We start from the raw sequence: 18,923 nt of genomic DNA, 5'->3' as shown, positions 1-18,923 counted from the left end.
GGGCTAACCACTGCTCCACCGGGCTGCCCATTGGTTTGAATCTATGTTTGCCATTCAGGTGGAGTTGATTTTATCAGACAATGTTGGTTTATAGTAGATCTTTCCAGAAATAAATCGCTACGTTGTGATAGATTATTCACAAAACAAATTCTGTACTGGCTTACAAACTTGCTCATGAATCGATCTTGAGTTTCTTGTAGATGCAGACTAATTCTAATTGGTTATCATTCTGTCACCATACTCAGTCAATACCCAAGGAGCGTAATCAAATAAACCTCGAATGGCTCCATCAAGCTTTATCAAAGTAGTGCAGTCACCTTGCCAAAAGGGTAAGACTCCTTACCTTCTGAAGTTGGGCCAGGCCTTACAAAAATTAAGCCAACCAACAGAACCATTGGGATTTTGAGAAAAGAAACCTGAAGGAGGGATTTGTGGGCGTGGCTGTCATTTTGTTAGCCGTGGCTGACTTGTGTGGATCTGATCAAAAAGAAGAGTAGGTGAAGATGACGGTTGATGCAGCTTCTCAACGTGTCATACTACGATACTGCTTTGAAATGCTGGAAACATTCTGGTCTGGCAGCATCTGTGGAGAGAGAAACTGTTAACACTTCAGGTTGATGACATTTAATCAGAACTGGAGAATGTAGGAGGTTTAACGGGCTTTAAGGAGGTTCAGAGGGAGGGAGGCAGAAAAGAACAAAAGTGAAGGTCTGTGACAGATGGAAGGCTGGAGAGATGAAGTGACAAAAGGGATGATGGTGCAAGGCAAAAGGGAGATGGTAATGGGACAAGTAAAGAAACAAAGAGTATAGGCTCCAGAGGAAGTGTACATGGGAAAAACAGAATCTTCAACATGGCTAACATTGAAAAACAAATAAAAAGTTATTGCGGCAGAGATTTCAATTTGAAATGCTGAGCCCAGTTCGGCTATAAAGTGCATAATCAAAACAATGGGATGTCTTTTGTTTGAAACCAATGCGATCAGTTTCAATTTTGACTGGGGCTGGATTGAATGGAAGGAGTGCAAATTGGAGAAGAACAGATTTACACCATCTTTCGTTCCTTCAAAAGGTGTGATATAGGACAACAATAGGTCAAGACCGGTTGAATAGATTCTGTTGGGAAAGACTTGGCCTTATTTAAAACAAAATTTGGAATATGCAAGAAAATGATAGAAAAATGAATTGGTGCATCGTGACTGCGGGTGGGGGCACCGTGACTGCGGGTGGGGGCACCGTGACAGTAGAGGAGAGTGAAAACATGTTTGATTTCACCTCTACTGAGTCTGAACCGCCTTCCTGTTGGGAGATGGTAAATGCAGGCGGCTCGAAGATATTTTTCACTGAGTTCAATGAAGGCAGGGTATACTTTGGGATAATTTGTGATTGAGTGGAAGTTGTAAGTAGTTGGCAATGCAGACTGGCCACTGCACATTGCCAGACTGAGGCCTGTTTCTGGTACTCTCTCCCTAAACCACTCTGCCTCACTATCTCTTGTTCTTTCAAAAATCTTCCAAGAATCTTTTTGCTTTCCATTCGGTCTCTTTTCCCTCCCATTGTTTTCATTGGCTAAACAAATGTCATTTTCCTTGCATAATGGCAAAAATGAATGAGCTCGAGAGGAAAGAAATTATTAAAACTCAGGACATGAAATAAAGCTGTAGTACTTGGTTACTTTCATTAGGTGGCATATCTGTTCAACAAGAATTGAAATAATCTTGCATGAATGAAATTGAAAATTCTTCTCGAACTAACTCAAGTAGCCGGCAGCTTTTCCTTCTCTCTCCACTTTGTGAAGGCACAGTCGGGGGTATGATTCAACAGGCAGCGAGTTGTGCTACTGCCCTCGTTCTGTGTTTTGTCCATGTGGCTGTCATTCAGGATTGTGTGTTGACCATTATTGAACTGCAAGAAGGAGATCACTATTTGTCCTGGAACTAATGTTACTGATACCCTTATTCAAACGCACGAGTATCAATCAGTTGTGTGAACGGTAACTAATTCGGTAGGATACTGATACCAATTGTAATGTTTTAAACAGCAGTAGATGCTAGCTCAATTAATAATTTTACATCTGAGGTCAATAGACTTTTACTAAAAAGTGTATAAAAGGATTTAGAATCAATTCAGATGGATGGAGTTGAGATACAGATCAGTCATGATCTCATTGCAGTACCAGCTCAAGGGGCTGAATGGTCTCTTGTTCCAATGTTATGTCTTCATAAAAGATGAGAACTCTGCATTGGGCGGCACGTTGGTTAGCTCTGCTGCATCATTCTGCCAGGGTCCCGGGTTCGATGCCGACTTTGGGTGACTATGTGTGGAGTCTGCACGTTCTCCCCGTGTCTGCGTGGGTTTCCTCCGGGTGCTTCGGTTTCCTCCCACAGTCCAAAAATGTGCAGGTTAGGTGGATTGACTATGATAAATCCAAAAGTTAGGTGGGATTGCGGGGAGGTGGACCTAGATAGGGTGCTCTTTCAGAGGGTTGGTGCAGACTCGATGGACCGAAGGGCCTTCTGCACTGTAGAGATTCTATGATTGACCAAGAATCAAAGCTCCGCCTTCCTAGTCTATGTGGCTCAGATACTCGCTGCTTTTTGATCGTGACCCGCTTGATGATTGTTACAATAAAACATTGGAGACGATTTGTCCTTGCTGGGGAATTTAAATAGGCAGTCTTTACAACCTTGTATTAAATGTATAAGACTAGATTTTTCTGTCTATGATTATGTATTCACAAAGTTCTTAAACGTTATATATTCTCAATTTATTCTCTATTAGATTGTAACATTTCGTTTTGTCCAATGCACAACTGTGGCTCACTGCTGCTATGTACCAAGTATTCAGGGTGAATGAGAGCTCCTGTTGCTGGGTTTGGTTACTCCTGATTGTCTAGGTCAGGGAATTCGATGTTAGGTAATTTATTGTTATAAAAATTCTCATTCTTGCGTGAGGTGTGTTGTGTTTAGTTTAAATGTAAAACATTCAAAGATCTTCTCTAATTTAAGAAAGCATTTTACAGAGGAATTTGGGTGATACCAATCACATCCAATAACTATATGGTCCACTCCCAATGATTGTTTTATGACTTTCTACTAATGTTTTTTCATCCTCCAGGATGCTCAGTGGATTGCAATGAACAGCTCGCTCAAGTGCAATAATCTCAGTGACATCTTTCTGCTCTTGAAAAGTTCTGACTTTGTTACTCATGACTTAACGCAGCCGTATGTACTTCAATCATCAATATTTTTACCGTCAGAGATTTTTCTTTTTGTTTGATTGTACCAGTGGAATATGTTAAGTGCTTTCCAGCCAAATGTTCCCCCTGTTGCCTCCTCACCCTCTAAAACGTTACTTCTTGCATTCTGACACCTTGCCCACAAAAGGTTATTTATATGCAAGCTTGAGCAGTGTGCGACAAAGTCACTTGAATGCAAGAGATCACAGCCAAGCCCAGATTATGTCATGTGGGTGGGTGGGCTGAACTGCTCGGTCTCTAATCATGGGGTTGTTCTGCATCGTTTTGTTTTGTACATTCACGGGATGTAGGCCGACAACGTCAGCATTTATTGTCTATCCCTAATTGCGTTTGAGAAGTTGGTGATGAGCCACCTCCTCGAACACAACAATTCAGGGCCAACCCCATTTCTGTGGGTCTGGAATCTGACACAGGCCAGATCAGGTAAGAATGGCGAGTTTCCTCGCCCTAAAGGACATTCGTTGCTTGTAATTTCATGTTTTTTTTTTAAATTTAGTGTATCCGATTCTTTTTTTTTTCAAATTAAGGGCAATTTAGCGTGGCCAATTCACCTATCTTGCACATCTTTTTGGATTGTGGGGGTGAGACCCACGCAGAAATGGGGAGAATATGCAAACTCCACACTGACAGCGACCCGGGGCCGGGATCGAACCCGGGTCCTCGGCGCCATGAGGCAGCGGTGCTAACCACTGTGGCACCGTCCCACCCCTTGCTTGTAATTTCATGATCATGATTACTGATACTAGCTTTTGTTCCAGTTTTAATTAGTTGAATTTAAATTCCCAAGCAGCTGTGGTGAGATTTGATACCATGTCTGCGAATTATTAGTCCAGGCCTCTGGATTACTAGGCAGCACGGTAGCATGGTGGATAGCACTGTGGCTTCACAGCGCCAGGGTCCCAGGTTCGATTCCCAGCTGGGTCACTGTCTGCGGAGTCTGCCGTTCTCCCTGTGTGTGCGTGGGTTTCCTCCGGGTGCTCCGGTTTCCTCCCACAGTCCAAAGACGTGCAAGTTAGGTGGATTAGCCGTGGTAAATTGCCCTTAGTAACCAAAAAGGTTCGGAGGGGTTATTGGGTTACGGGGATAGGGTGGAAGTGAGGGCTTAAGTGGGTCGGTGCAGACTCGATGGGCCAAATGGCCTCCTTCTGCGCTGTATATTCTATAACCGCTATGCTACCATACCCCTGGGACATCGCCCTTTCAAGTGGAACTTAGACCATGTACCACCCCTTTTAGATTATATGCAAGTATTCCAAATTATTTTGAAGTATTGAATGCAGTCTTTTTATCAATAGCTGTGGAGAAAATGTTTTTTTATGTTTAAGTAGCAGAAGTGTTTGTGTAGCATTCAGTGTTGTTTGGCCATCACTGTTCATCCTTCCAGTTCGCTGGGAAAGTTGTTACTGCTTAGAAATTTCAGGGTTGTTTCACTATTTTGGGCCAGAATGCTGATTTGGAAGAGCTTAAAACATCTGTGACACTGCCAAAGAAAACCCTCTGAGATCATTGCTATTTTTGAACTATGCTGGCTGTAAACAGAATTCAGTCCATGATACTTTTCTCAATCATTTATATTTACGGAGCAGTTCCGGCAAGAAAAATGACAATGCAGAGGATGGCATTTCAATACATTAATGAGACATTCCGCCCATCCCTCAGAATAATGGCCACCTGGGCACTCCTGAACCGATTCCGCACTGGCCACGGACTTTGTGCAGCAAAGCAGCACAAGTGGGGCCTTGTCGAACTCCCAGACTGCAGCCTGCAGCTGTGGTGCCCCCCGATCAATGACTCCTATCATTGGAGACTGCCCCCCTGACAAAATTCAGCGGACGTCTCAGAGATCTCCACTTCGCCAAAGCGGAAGCGATTGCCCAGTTGTTTTCTAAAGCTCTGCTGAAATTTTCCAGCCATTGGGATTCTCTTTTCCCACCGGCAGCTTACCCCGGCCTGTGGGTTTCCAGCGGTGTGGGGTGGCTCCAATGGAAAATCGCATTGACAAGCGGCGGGAATTGAGAATCCTGCCGCCCACAAACGGCACGCTGCTGAGAAACACGGCTGGGGGATCTGCAAATCTCACCCTCTTATTATCCAGATAGTTAAGAGCTTATTAGAAATCCGTTGAATGTTTGATTCTTTTCACCCAGATTTCTTCACTGTACTGATGATTCACCAAATCCCAAAGTATATCCTCAGGTAAGTCAGTCTAGCTTCAAATCTCTTGGGTAAATGTAAGGGTGATTCATATGGTGATCGACTATCAGATTTCTGAATTGATTCTACTGTTTGGAGTATTGTTTAATGTGACTCGCCCATTTGAAAGTGATACTTTTGGCCTGGATTTTATTATTAAAAATAATGGTGAGGCTGTCGGGTGTGCGTGTTTATTAAAATGTTAATGGGACCGCAATTTCAGACCATGTGGAAATTAAATTGCTGTCTACGTTACCCAGCATAACTTCCCTGCCTTTCTACTCAATACCTCTATTATGAACCCATGGTCACATGCTTTGCTAACTACACTCTCAATATGCCCTGCCACTTTTATCACCTTTCTGTAAATTTAAGTGAACAATTACTGCTTTTTCCTGTTCACCGTATATAATATTTTTATGTAGCTCGGACATGTTAGTTAGATCTGACAATGTGTTGATATTTTATTGGCTGATTTTTTTGCCTAAGTTACAAATTCAACTTTTTCACTGGGCCAAGTTACTTTTTCTGGTAATTAAAACTGATTTATTAAAATTCACAGTGAATTAAACAATTTACTCAGGACAGCAAGGCTGTGTTGTACTGAATTTAATTAAATATGTTGGAATTACTAATCAACCTGCTAAATTTATTGATCAACCTACCTAATTGGAATCAGGGCTCTAGGTTCTCGAGTGATAGAATCCCTACAGTGCAGAAGGAGGACATTCGGCCCATCGAGTCTGCACCCTCTGAAAGAGCACCCTACCTAAGTCCACTCGCCGGCCACTATCCCCACGTGCCGTTGGACACTAAAGGGCAATTTATCATGGCCAATCCACCTAACCTGCACATCTGGACTGTGGGAAGCACCCGGAGGAAACTCGTGCAGACATGGGAGAAAATGCAAACTCCACACAGACAGTCACCCAAGGCTAGAATTTAACCTGGGTCCCTGGTGCTGTTAGGCAGTAGTGCTAACGACTGTGACACCGTGCCTCCCTATCTCCTGAAATGCAGATGCTCAGGTTCAAAATAAGTTTGTTTTTTGAATTGAGATGACATGAAGTAATTGGCTGTCAGTTATTTAATACAATGTAGGTATTTTTATACATCACTTTGTGTAAGATGCAATATTTGATGCACTATCATAAAAAGCTTTATTTTGCTTTCTCTCGTGTGTGTCTGTGTCTGATTTCTCTGAAGTGACTTGATGACAATGTGTTTATTTAACGATGTTGCTAAGTTCACATGATTAAAATCCAGATTTCTATTTAGCTTGTTCTCAGGAAATGGTGTGAATTAATTCCTGGAGGGGAGTTCAGATGCTTTGTCAAAGAAAATAAACTGATAGGTACTGTACTAAAAATATAACTTCAGCTGTTTAAGTAATAGCGGATAACTAAGAAACTGATGTCAATTTTCTGTTTTTTGTTTCTGGCAGGGGTTGCACAAAGAGACCACACGCAGTACTATGATCATGTCTGTAACCAAGCAGCCAATATTCTTAGCTCCATACTAGATTTCTTTAGAAATCAAATACAGTATAAGTTCTTGGATGAAGATTGTAAGTATCTTCAAACTTGTAAGGGCTATTTACATATACTATGCTGCACTGTCATAATACACTACCATCTGATTTATTTCCCTCCGCGTTTCTGGGATCACTTCGTCTAGAGTTGTTGCCGCTACCATCATGTAAAGTTTTTAAATCTCCATTTGTTCTTGCAGCAGCAGATTAAGTTTTAAATATGATTTTGTTCCTTCTCAGACGTGATAAAACAATGATCATGCTAGGTATGTGTTAATAAGACTGCTGTCAGCAACAGACTCCCCAGGGAAGGCGGGACTGCCATATGAGGAGAGGTTAGGATTGTTCTCGCTGGAGTTCAGAAGAATGAGAGGGGATCTCATAGAGACTTATAAAATTCTCACAGGACTAGACAGGGTAGGTGCAGAGAAGATGTTCCCAATGGTGGGGGAACATGATGGTGGAGATGAGGTGACATTTCTTCACCGAAAGAGTGGTGAGCCTGTGGAATTCATTACCACAGGAAGTAGTTGATGCTAAACATTGAATATATTCAAGAGGCGGCTGGATAGAGCACTTGGGGTGAATGGGATCAAAAGCTATGGGGAGAAAGCAGGATTAGGCTATTGAGTTGGATGATCAGTCGTGATCGTGATGAATGGCGGAGCAGGCTCGAAGGGCTGAAAGGCCTCTTCCTGCTCCCAATCTTCTATGTATCAATAATTATTGATCCAATGTAATCACTGAAATTCTGAAGTGTGCTTACTAAACTTGTCCCCCAATCAAAGCTCAAGTGATTTATCAATGCTTTAGGAATCCAAGTTACCCTATACTTCTTTATAATTGTACAGCGCAGGGCAGCATGGTGGCGCAGTGGTTAGCCCTGCAGCCTCATGGCGCTGAGGTCCCAGGTTCGATCCCGGCTCTGGGTCACTGTCCGTGTGGAGTTTGCACGTTCTCCCCGTGTTTGCGTGGGTTTCGGCCCCACAACCCAAAAAATGTGCAAGCTAGGTGGATTGGCCACGCTAAATTGCCCCTTAATTGGGAAAAAATGAATTGGGTACTCAAAATTTTTTTTAAAAAATATAATAATTGTAGAGCGCTCAGAATGTTTAATGAAAAAATATATTTTGAAGGGCAGGAAGGAAGATATGTTTATCTTGCGATTTTAATCTGATCCAAAGCTTTTATTTAACTGAACGTTCTTCGTATTGTATGATTACCATCTTAATAAGTGGAAAATGTCAGCAGTCTTATTCTTTGTAATTAAAAAAAATATATAATGGAAATAAACAGATTTCCTATGTAGAAGAACAGAAGTCTTATTGCCCTGCAGTCAAATAATTGCTTCACGGTATACAAGCTTAATGTGTTCTGGAATGATCACAGTAAAGCTACAGAGTTGGCAGCTCACGGGAGAATGCAGCATTGCAGAATGTTTAGAAATGGAGAATGAGAAGAATAATATCTGCAACAATGTCCAAACTCCAGAGGATAGAAGCCTTGTCTACGCAATCTCTCTTTGTAAAATAATCCCCTCATCCCAGGAACCTGCTTATTAATTCTACGTGGCACTCCTTTGAAGGCAGATATTTCTTTCCTTGGGTAGGGAGACCAAAACTGTAAACATACTCTAGGTATATTATCACCAAGGCCTATATAAATGTAATAAGACTTCTTTACTCATGTACTCTAATTCTTTTATACTGAAGACAAACATTCCTAATTGCTTGCTATACCTGCATTATAACTTTCTCATTTCCTATGCAAGTGCTTCATCTGAATCAATGTTTCTTGATCTCCATTTTTAAAAAAAAAATTCTATTTTTCCTACCAGTGGATGACTTCACACTTCCGCATATTAGATCCCAACAGCCACATCCTCACCCAATCACTTGACCCATCTAAGTACCTTTGCAGTCTCCTTGTGTCCTCCTCACAGCTTTCTTTCCCACTTAATTTTTAAAATCATTTTTTATCATCAAACTAGGATACAATGCGCTTTTCCCCTCAGTTAGATCATTGATATAGATTGTGCTGTGACCTCAAACAGCTGAGAGTTTTTCCACCTAGTTCCCATTGAGTCCAGTTTTGCTAGGGCTCCTTGATGCCACACTAGTTACAGCCTGCCAGCCTAAAAATGGTGGTCAAAATCCTGCAACTTTCTTCCCAACAGCACTGTGGTTGTTCCTACAACACATGGGCTGCAGTGACTCAAGAAGGCAGCTCACCGCCACCTTCTTGAGGACAATTAGGGATAGGCAATAAAAGCTGGCCCAGCCAGCCATGCACATTTCCCATGAATGATTAAAAATAAAAAAATGACTCATTTATCTCTACTTTGTTAACCAATCCTCCCATCCCATAAGTTCTAATTTTGTATAATATCATCTTGTGTGGTCCCGGGTGCTCCGCATCCTCCCACAGTCCAAAGATGGATTGGCCATGCTAAATTTCCCCTTGGGGTAAGGTTGTACATAGAACATAGAAAAATACAGCACAGAACAGGCCCTTCAGCCCACGGTGTTGTGCCGAAGCTTTGTCCTAGATTAATCATAGATTATCATTGAATTTACAGTGCAGAAGGAGGCCATTCGGCCCATCGAGTCTGTAGGAATAGGGTGAGGGATTGGGCCTAAGTTGGGTGGCCTTTCGAAGGGGTGGTGCAGACTTGATGGGCTGAATGGCCTCATTCTGCACTAGGGATTCTATCGAATGTCTTTTTGAATATCCAGATACACTACATCTATTCATTCCCCATTATCTATCAGTTAAATCCTCAAAAACTCCTAAAATGTGTCCCTTGTTGACTCTCTGATAGAATTATGATTTTTGAAGTGCACTGGTATCATGTTCCTAATAATAGGCATTTTCCCTACCGCTGACATCAAGCTAACGCTACTTTCTCTTTCCCTCATTTCTTGAATCATGGGGCTATGGTTACAACATTCCAATCGACAGGGACTGTCCTAGAATACAAGATAGTCTAAGGATATATAATATGATTTTACCAAATTCGGTATCAGATATTGAATGATGAAATGGCCGAGGATAGTTAGTAATGGGCCACAAATACTGGCCTTGCCAGCGATCCTCCAAAAATATTGTGACTTTATATATTTAGGTAACACTACATTCAGGAATCCAAGACCTTGTATAGTCTTTCAAAGGTAGTGAGTTTAAAGGCCAGGTGATATTGGACTAGGGCATGCGGACTGAATGTTTATAAATACATACGTGATGTCCTTACTCATTCCAGTTGAATAGCAAAACAAAAAGGAGGTTGGTAAACGGAGAGGTAGAGTTGGTTGGAGGATGAGTTTTTCTGTAATGCAAGCTGGGAAGTTGCAAAATTGAGGTGGTAGGCGAGCGGGTACAAGTACCACGTGGCAAGTTCACATATACAGATCGTTGGTATATTCTGTGACAGTAAAGTAATCCAGCACAACCTTGATTCCGATGTCTATCCACTCTGAAAAATAACCTCAATCTTTTTATCTCGGATTGTTGTACGCTCTCATATGCATATTTTGGTGCTTCAGAAAGCTTATCCATGCCTACAATTTTCTGTTCACAGTTGTGTTTGATGTATACAGAGACAGTCAGGTATGTAATCGTATCTAAAATAACCATATAATGTTTTTATTGTTTTCAGTTTTGAAGATAATATGCGCCCTGTAACAACATTTCCTTCACCAAATCTGGCCACGTGCTGAATAAATGTTTGCAGGCAAAACCCCTCCCCATGATTGCTTGAAACTTGACCACTTGTCCATAGAATCCTTACAGTGCAGAAGGAGGCCATTTGGCCCATCGGGTCTGCACCAACTCTTCAAAAGGGCACTCTACCCAGGCCCAGTCCCCCGTCCTAACCCTGTAACCCCATGCATTGATCATGTCCAATCCACCTAACCTGAACATCTTTGGACTGTAGGAGGAAACCAGAGCACCCGGAGGAAACCCACACCAACGCGGGGGGAATCTGCAAATTCTGACAGTAAAAAGGCTTGATGGAGAACGGGAATGAAAGTCGATGAGAGCCAGAGGGACTGAGATGGTCTCCGAAAGGCCAAGAGGCTTTGGGTACAGACCAAATCATGGAGAGATAACATGGGGCAATAAGGTGATCTTGGAAATGGGCTATGCAGGAATCTCTGGCATTGAGGAGCTGCAGGAAAGATGTTGAGGTTTGAGAGACGGACAGAGCATGTGAAAGTATAAGATTGTAGGACGATTCTACAGTTGACATTCATAAGGGTCAGTTTTATGTCTTGTTACCTATTGCCATTAGGTAGGTTTTATCTCTGAAATTGATCTGCCAATATAACAGATAATGTTAGTCTGAACTTTAAAAAACCACTGTCTGGAAGTGACTGGCAGAAATGAATATAATCATCATAAATAGTGCAGAAACTGCAAGTGGCAGTGTACTTGGCACCAGTTGTGAGGCTGAGACATAACTGGAAAGATGATTATTTTAGGTTTTAATGTGCATCATGTTTTTCTTTTGCTGATGCCCTTTATCCCCATTCAGCTTGTTCCCCTGAATATTGTTGGGATGCATTTCTATCTGGCAGTGCCAGTTCTCTGAAGCATAATCCAAGTTACTCTGTTTCTTGAACTGAATCAGAACAGTGAGTTTCAGCGGGCTTGTGAAGGCAACTTTCCAACAGATACCACTGGATTGCAAGCAGGAACAGGGATCCTGTCTGGTTTCCATATCCTCTCCCCACACACAGAAAAGCCGTTTTAACACTCCCAAATCCTGCTCTGCCTGAGCTTGGTTAACTCCATGCAGGCTGAGAATTGAACCAAGGACTTTCTGGCCTATAGGAATTGAAACCTTCACCCACAACATAATTGTAAAATCTCCATCCGACAATACCTAATGTTGCCCAGAGCCTCTAAGATGATGATGTAGAAGCCATTCAAGCAGTCTGCTCCCAAACTTGCAGTCACTTGAAGACGCAGCTTGAAAAGCAATGTAAATATCACCACAGTCCCAGAGGACCATAGTGTGCTCCCCCTTTTGAGAGAGAGCTAACTGGTGGTGATTAATTTATTCTTCAGCCAGCGGGTGGTGAATCTGTGGAACTCTACCGCAGAAGGCTGTAGAGGCCAAATCACTGAGTGTCTTTAAGACAGAGTTAGATAGGTTCTTGATTAATAAGGGGATCAGGGGTTATGGGGAGAAGGCAGGAGAAATGGGAATGAGAAAAAATATCAGCCATGATTGAATGGCGGAGCAGACTTAATTGGCCGAGTGGCCTAATTCTGCTCCTATGTCTTTATAGTCTTATGATTTAACCCAAGGGTCACCACACCTCAGGGGAGGGTCAAGGCTGAGAGGAGCCTTCATGAACAACTTCAGTCAGTCATTTCCCCTATATAGGCAGATCAGTTTAAGAGAGAAAATCTACCTAATTGTAATAGGTAGCAAAAGACACAAAACTGAACCTTCTGAATTGGACCCACGCTGTTGGTGTCGCTCCACATCACAAACCAGCTGTCCAACCAAATGAGCTAAGAACAGTGACAGTTGACCAAAGGCCCATTTATCATTTCCCAGACATCAAAGAAAACAGCTGAAAGTGATTCAGGACCCGATTAATTCTCCAGGAACACATCTGGATCTTGCTTCTCAGCTTTAAAGACCTAACTCAGCAATGTCACTGAGAAAATGTTACTGTCCATTGCCATTCTGGGTGGATAGAGGGTAAAAGTTCCTAAATTCTCCCTGATAAATGTTCTTGATCACAACCGGAGGAGGGTATCCTCTACCGCAGGAGTATTCAGGTTTCGGTGTTCGTGGACTGCATGGGCACGTCCTATGGTTTCTGGAAGCCCAGATTAAAATTTAAAACCAGGTTCCCATTAGTATCTCAAGTTGCTGATACTAACAAATCTTTAGGATTTATACTAGTGTATCAGTAGCATTATGAAAATGCCCCCACGTGAATTTGGTTGTTACCCCATCTTATTAATAGCCCGTCTCTAAGCCTACTTGTGACACTAATTTTTTTAAAATAAATTTAGAGTACCCAATTATTTTTTTTCCAATTAAGGGGCAATTTAGCGTGGCCAATCCACCTCACCTGCACATCTTTTGGTTTGTGGGGGCGAAACCCACGCGAACACTGGGAGAATGTGCAAATTCCACATGGACAGTGACCCAGAGCCGGGATCGAACCTGGGACCTCGGCGCCGTGAGGCGGCAGTGCTAATCACTGCGCCACCGTGCTGCCCTGACTTGTGACACTAATAAAGATTATAATTACATTTTGGGCCTACATCCAGCATGAGCTGATTCGAGAGTGCCTACATTCAGTTTGTGAAGGACTGTTTGAGGGAAAAACAACTTTTATTTTTATGAACTTCGACTAGGGGCTTTTCACAGTAACTTCATTTGAAGCCTACTTGTGACAAGCGATTTTCATTTAATTTCATTTCTGCTGGAATAAAGTTTCAACCCTAAACAGATTGTTTGTTTATTTGCTTCCATTGTGCCATTCTTTCTGCATCTTTTTAATCTGTTACTGTATCTCAACAACAATTTTGATCATTTTTGGTGTAATTGCCATTTTTTACTTTTTTCTTGCAATCTGTTTCATAGGGCAAGATGTGGCTTATAGATTTTAACCCGTTTGGAGAAGTGACCAACTCCTTGCTTTTCAGCTGGGAGGAGCTGACATCTGGCCAGACTATCAGCAAAGGAGACCTTAAAGATCCGGTAAGAGTTATGAGCGACGTAGTGAATATCTGTTCATTAATTAATTAGTATATTTCGGTGTGCCTGTTGTCCTCTACTTGCAGCTCCATGCATCCTAACTTCACCTGACGTGCTGAAGCTAACCCCTCCTCGCACAGTCTTTTCTCCTCCTGTTTGTATTTTGTTGTGTATTTCTGCTCGTCAAAGCACGCAAATTGGCCATTGAAAACGGAGCAGATTTCCACTTGGGCATCCCTGTAATCACAATTAAGCATTGACCTATTTCAAGGCAGGTGTACTGTCGTCTGGTGCACAGTAAAGCACACTTGACTGAACCCCAATGTCAGCACACTCCATTTCCAGACATAAAAGGACATTCTCCCAATTCTGCTAGTCCTATATACACCTCTTCAAGACTCATCTTTTGTTTCTTTACTTGTCCTGTTGCATCATACCATCTTCCCTTTTTGTTATTTTAATGTCTCCTGCCTTCCCCTAATCACAAGTCTTATCTTCTGCTCCCCCTGGAAACAGTACAACAGGGAACATTGACAAAAGGTACATCAACAAAACAGTGATTGGTTACAGTGCGGAACAAGGCAAACAAAGCAAATACATGAGCAAGAGCAGCATAGGACGTCGTGAATAGTGTTCTTACAGGGAACAGTTCAGTTGAGGGGGAGTCGTTGAGGAGTCTTGTAGCTGTGGGGAAGAAGCTGTTCCTATGTCTGGATGTGCGAGTCTTCAGACTGAACCTTCTGCCTGATGGAAGGGTCTGGAAGAGGGCAAAGCCTGGGTGTGAGGGGTCTCTGATAATGCTGTCTGCCTTCCTGAGGCAGCGAGAGGTGTATACAGAATCAATGTGGGGGTGGCAGGTTTGTGATGCATTGGGCTGAATTCACCACAGTCTGCAATTTCCTGCGATCTTGGACCAAGCAGTTGCCATACCAGGCTGTGAAGCAGCCAGATAGGATGCTATCTATCACACATCTGTAGAAGTTGGTGAGAGTCGATGCAGACATGCCAAATTTCTTTAGCTTCTGTAGGAAGTAGCGACGTTGTTGGGCTTTCTTGACTGTTGCATCAACGTGAGTGGACCAGGACAGACTGTTGGTGATGGTTAAGTTCCCCAGGAACTTAAAGCTATCGACCATCTCCACTTCGGAGCCATTGATGCAGACGGGAGTGTGTGTCGTGCTGCGCTTCCTAAAGTCGATGATCAGTTCCTTGGCCTTTCCAACATTTAGAGAGAGGTTATTTTCAGTACACCATGCAACCAAGTGATTTATCTCCCTCCTGCAGTCTGATTCGTCGTTGTTTGAGATGCGGCCCACCATCTGGAAGTGATGGTGCTCCCATAATCTTGGTGATATTTTCCATCTTGGTCATAGTTCTCCTGGATAGTCTAATTGTCACATTATATAGAATGCGAAGGGAATTCAGTGATGAATAGACACTGATCCAATCCCCAGCAAATGATTCAGAGGTGGTTTGACAAAGCGTTGGAAGGAGGTTAATCATGTTCTTTGCTGTGGTTGATGTGTAGTTCAAAAAGAAGAAAAAAAGTCTTGCATTTCTATAGCCCTTTTTACAACCACCAGATATCTCAAAGCGCATTAAAACGAATGAATTACTTTTGAAGTGCTGCCACTGTAGAAAACACAGCAGCCAATTTGCACAAAGGAAGCTCCTACAAACAGCAGAGTGATAATGACCAGATAAAGCTGGGAAATGGGACCTCAGTTTAATGTCTCAGCTGAAAGGTGGCACTTCTGACAGTGCAGACTTTGATTTTTGCACTCGAGCTGTGGAGTAGGACTTGAACCAGCAACTTTGTGACTCAGCCGAGAGTCCTATCAACTGGTATGTTGGGGGAAGGGTGGTAATTCATTCAAATTCAATTTGAGATGCTCCAAACCCACATAACATTTATCAATTCTTCCTGAACCTTTTCGTCGTTCCACCAACTTCACAGGAACATTACTCCACCAAGGTGCATTCTATTAATACTTGTTGCTTTGAAGTAATTTTGCATTCCATTGGCCTCTGACCATTAACCTAATTACTGCCACTAGTCAACTGATTTCAACATCTTTTAGCTGATAAACATTTTTTGCTTCTGTGCAGATTTTTGCAATAAATGCGTAGAACATTTATTGGACTAGTTTGGCTTATTTTGTGTACTGCATTTTATCTGTGGCCTTTTACTATTACTTCTAGGATTCTCCTGCCTTTCGCTATATAACAAGTGAAATGACTGTACAGCCTAGTCCCTGTTTGAGCTATCGGTTGCCAAAGGACTTTCTGGATTTGTCACGAGGAGAAGATGCTCATAAACTAATTGACTTTCTTAAACTGGTAAGCTGGGTGTAGAACTGTTTAAATAATTCTCTTTTAACTCAAAGAATAAAACTATAGGTTAAACAAACTGCCAATTCCCAGTTCAATTCTTGGGGTCAGAATATTTTTAACAGTGGTCAGGTCCTCCTTGTGTGAAATGAATGGGCCGGGAAACTGGCTTGTTGTCATTCCAGTGATAAGAGGTAAACATTCCTAACCAGAAGGGTTGAGCATCTTTTGAAGGTGAACACTCTCCAAAGATTTGGTCAGATCTCAACACTGCTGCTGGATGCAACAATGTGTAGCATTGGATTGCGCCTTCAGGGAAATGCCTTAAACCATTTGCTTTGGCCTCCAGAAGTAACCAACCAAGCATTGAGGGGAACTGAGGTGATATTATTGGTGTAGATCATTCTGCTGTCCTGGCCAAAAGAACAGAAACACAGGCAGTTGGCGGGGAAGTCAGTAAATCGAGAAGAAAATAATAATATGAAATTGCCAACTGTTGTTGAGTCTTATTCTTTTTAGAATTCCATTTATTTTTATTTAACGTCTGATCTTGCACAGTGAGCTCCACATTTCCAACTTGTAACAGCTGGCAGTATTTTGCACAACAATGAAGTCTGTCATTTGACCTGAAAATCTAGCACGAGTAGGTGGGAAGTTTACACTGGCCAGGGAATAGAAAATACACATTTGTGACGTGTATGAACAGTGATGAAGGCCCCAAAAGCATATTGGTAAAACTTCCTTCGTTACGAATTAAAAGCAGGGACATTTTCCTGTAGTTTTTAGTGGGTTCAATTTACAGTGATTGACGTATTTTAGAATTGCGTCAAGCAAAATGCTGCCAAATAGAAGTCCAGTTCAATATGGCCTTTCATTTATTGTTTCAGGATTTGATACAATCTACTGATCATTTGGAATCCTTTATATTTCACAATAACCCCCCCACCCCCCCCTAAATTAGTGATTTCTGCTGCATGTCAGAGTATTGGGTAATGGAAAATATCAAAAACTGAACCAATCTTGGACAGGGTAGAGCAATCAACCAGATTTGTTCATGCCAATAATTTATAGCAATAACAAGAACATTAGGCATGTCGTACCCGCACAGGTCTTTTTGGTAGTTTCTGCGCGTAACAGTTTCTTGTCGTATTTCCCAAGGGGGCAGGAAATATTGAAGCAAAAGCTCAAGTTCAGGATTCCAGAAGAAACTAAAGAATCTGCAGCTCGGGTCAAATTCGCACCTCATGTATTGGGTTGCAACTAAATTAAAAAAGGCCCAAGAACAGCAGAATAGTCACATTCATAATATATTTAAAATTGAAAACTGGCAAGATGCACAACGTTTACTATTTGAGTTGTTCCCCTTAAAGTAGCAGAAATATTCAAGTTAATTTGTCGGGAATGGACTCCAATGCTTCTGTGACAGCGAGAATATTCCATTGTACTAATGGGTATAAACAGAGATGCTGGACAGAGCTGCACATTAGCCGGATGAGTGAATGTTAGCGTATCATTATCGATAACTATACCTATCCACAAACTGCTTTGTGCTCACTGATTTGACTATAAGTCATATATAACTTAATGTCCAAATTGAGCAGTGTATTGTGCCAGCAGTGCTTCGACTAGAGATTTATATTGTTGATCGTGTGAAGTTTTAAATATGTGTAAGTTTCTAGTAAATGGGAAATTTGAAATTATTCTTTGCAATTTCCTTCACATGCTGTTTAGAAATTTGTGATTGAGGATTAAGTACAGATACTGGAATAAACTGGGTAGGGTATTCCTCAAAAGCAGTTATGTAGATGAAAGAGAAAGTGTTCTGTCCAATATACTGAGACCCAGGTTGTATTTTAGGTTGTTAAAAATAAGTTATAAAGCAATATAAGATGTGTCATGTTGTGTAGGGGAGTGACATGCTTTCAATTTGAAGTGTTCTTTTTCAATTAGTTGGTGAGGGGATAAAGTAAAAAGGAGGGAGGGTGGGAGGGAGGAGGCTGGGTAGGCTTACCTCTTTCTCCATTTTTGCATATCAGTATCAAATCTGACCAGAGAGTTTTGCACAGGCAATGCCATCATGGAAACATATCTGTGGTAGTTCCCTGCAACAGCAGGGACTTTGCTTTCAGAAGCAGAAGGAAAACAGTGAATTTTCCCCGGTCCTATTTGATGGTGGGACAACAAATGTGCTACAAATCTTTCTGAAATTTCATCAGAACTAATTGAATGATTGTGAGCAGACAATCTAGCCTTTCAGCTTAACAAAATCCTGCAGTTGTCAGCCCAGGACGGACTCTTTTGCTTACAGTCCCTGCCTCGAGAGGTTTATGTCTGGAGGGGCTAGGGCCACCCAGGCCAAACAGTCATCCAGTCAGCAGGAATGGAGAAAAACTTGCACATTACCCCAGGCCTTATGATGAACCCTCCAGCTGAAAGGTCACTTCGGACTTGATAACCAGACACTTGTCCCCTCTCAGCGAGTTAATAATGTGACGAGGCTTGAGAGACACAAAAGAAAAAGAAAACTTGTAAAGAAAGACCGATCCTTTTAATACTTGTTTATGGTTACATTTTTTTCCTTCCAACATAAGACAAGAAATCAAGAACCAGAAAGTTCAGAGGATGAAGGATAACAATCCTCCAGTTCCGCGGCGAGCGTCTTCACGGGATAAATGCAAAGCAGACGAAAGACTTTGATATGAAGTTCATTTGGTTTCCCTTCATACATGCCTTTAGCAAAGCATTATTTTGACTGAGAAAATTTGAAAACTTGCCTAGTTTTATGTAGTAAAAGAGGCTGATGTAACATTATTGTAAAGATTATGAAATAACTTGAAGAAAATGTAGAATAACTATAAAAGATAACCATGTGTTGAAAGAGTC

General features: G+C 41.9%; 1 protein-coding gene across 2 annotated transcripts in view; it reads left to right on the top strand.

Annotated features, from left to right (window-relative positions):
• Nucleotides 1-18,923, top strand: part of cdc123 (cell division cycle 123 homolog (S. cerevisiae)) — a 27,898-nt gene extending 8,975 nt beyond the window's left edge. For both annotated transcript variants that reach the window (XM_072471002.1, XM_072471003.1), the window contains 8 exons: nucleotides 3,117-3,223; nucleotides 5,406-5,454; nucleotides 6,730-6,805; nucleotides 6,896-7,018; nucleotides 10,560-10,588; nucleotides 13,596-13,712; nucleotides 15,912-16,049; nucleotides 18,632-18,923. In XM_072471002.1, the coding sequence (XP_072327103.1) occupies nucleotides 3,117-3,223; nucleotides 5,406-5,454; nucleotides 6,730-6,805; nucleotides 6,896-7,018; nucleotides 10,560-10,588; nucleotides 13,596-13,712; nucleotides 15,912-16,049; nucleotides 18,632-18,673 (681 nt within the window). In that variant the 3' untranslated portion in view covers nucleotides 18,674-18,923. The remainder of the gene's footprint in view (nucleotides 1-3,116; nucleotides 3,224-5,405; nucleotides 5,455-6,729; nucleotides 6,806-6,895; nucleotides 7,019-10,559; nucleotides 10,589-13,595; nucleotides 13,713-15,911; nucleotides 16,050-18,631) is intronic.

Source organism: Scyliorhinus torazame, chromosome 13, assembly GCF_047496885.1.
Source record: "Scyliorhinus torazame isolate Kashiwa2021f chromosome 13, sScyTor2.1, whole genome shotgun sequence".
NCBI classification, from domain to species: domain Eukaryota; kingdom Metazoa; phylum Chordata; class Chondrichthyes; order Carcharhiniformes; family Scyliorhinidae; genus Scyliorhinus; species Scyliorhinus torazame.
Note: the sequence above shows the minus strand (reverse complement) of the source record. Positions and strands in the feature narration are given on the sequence as shown.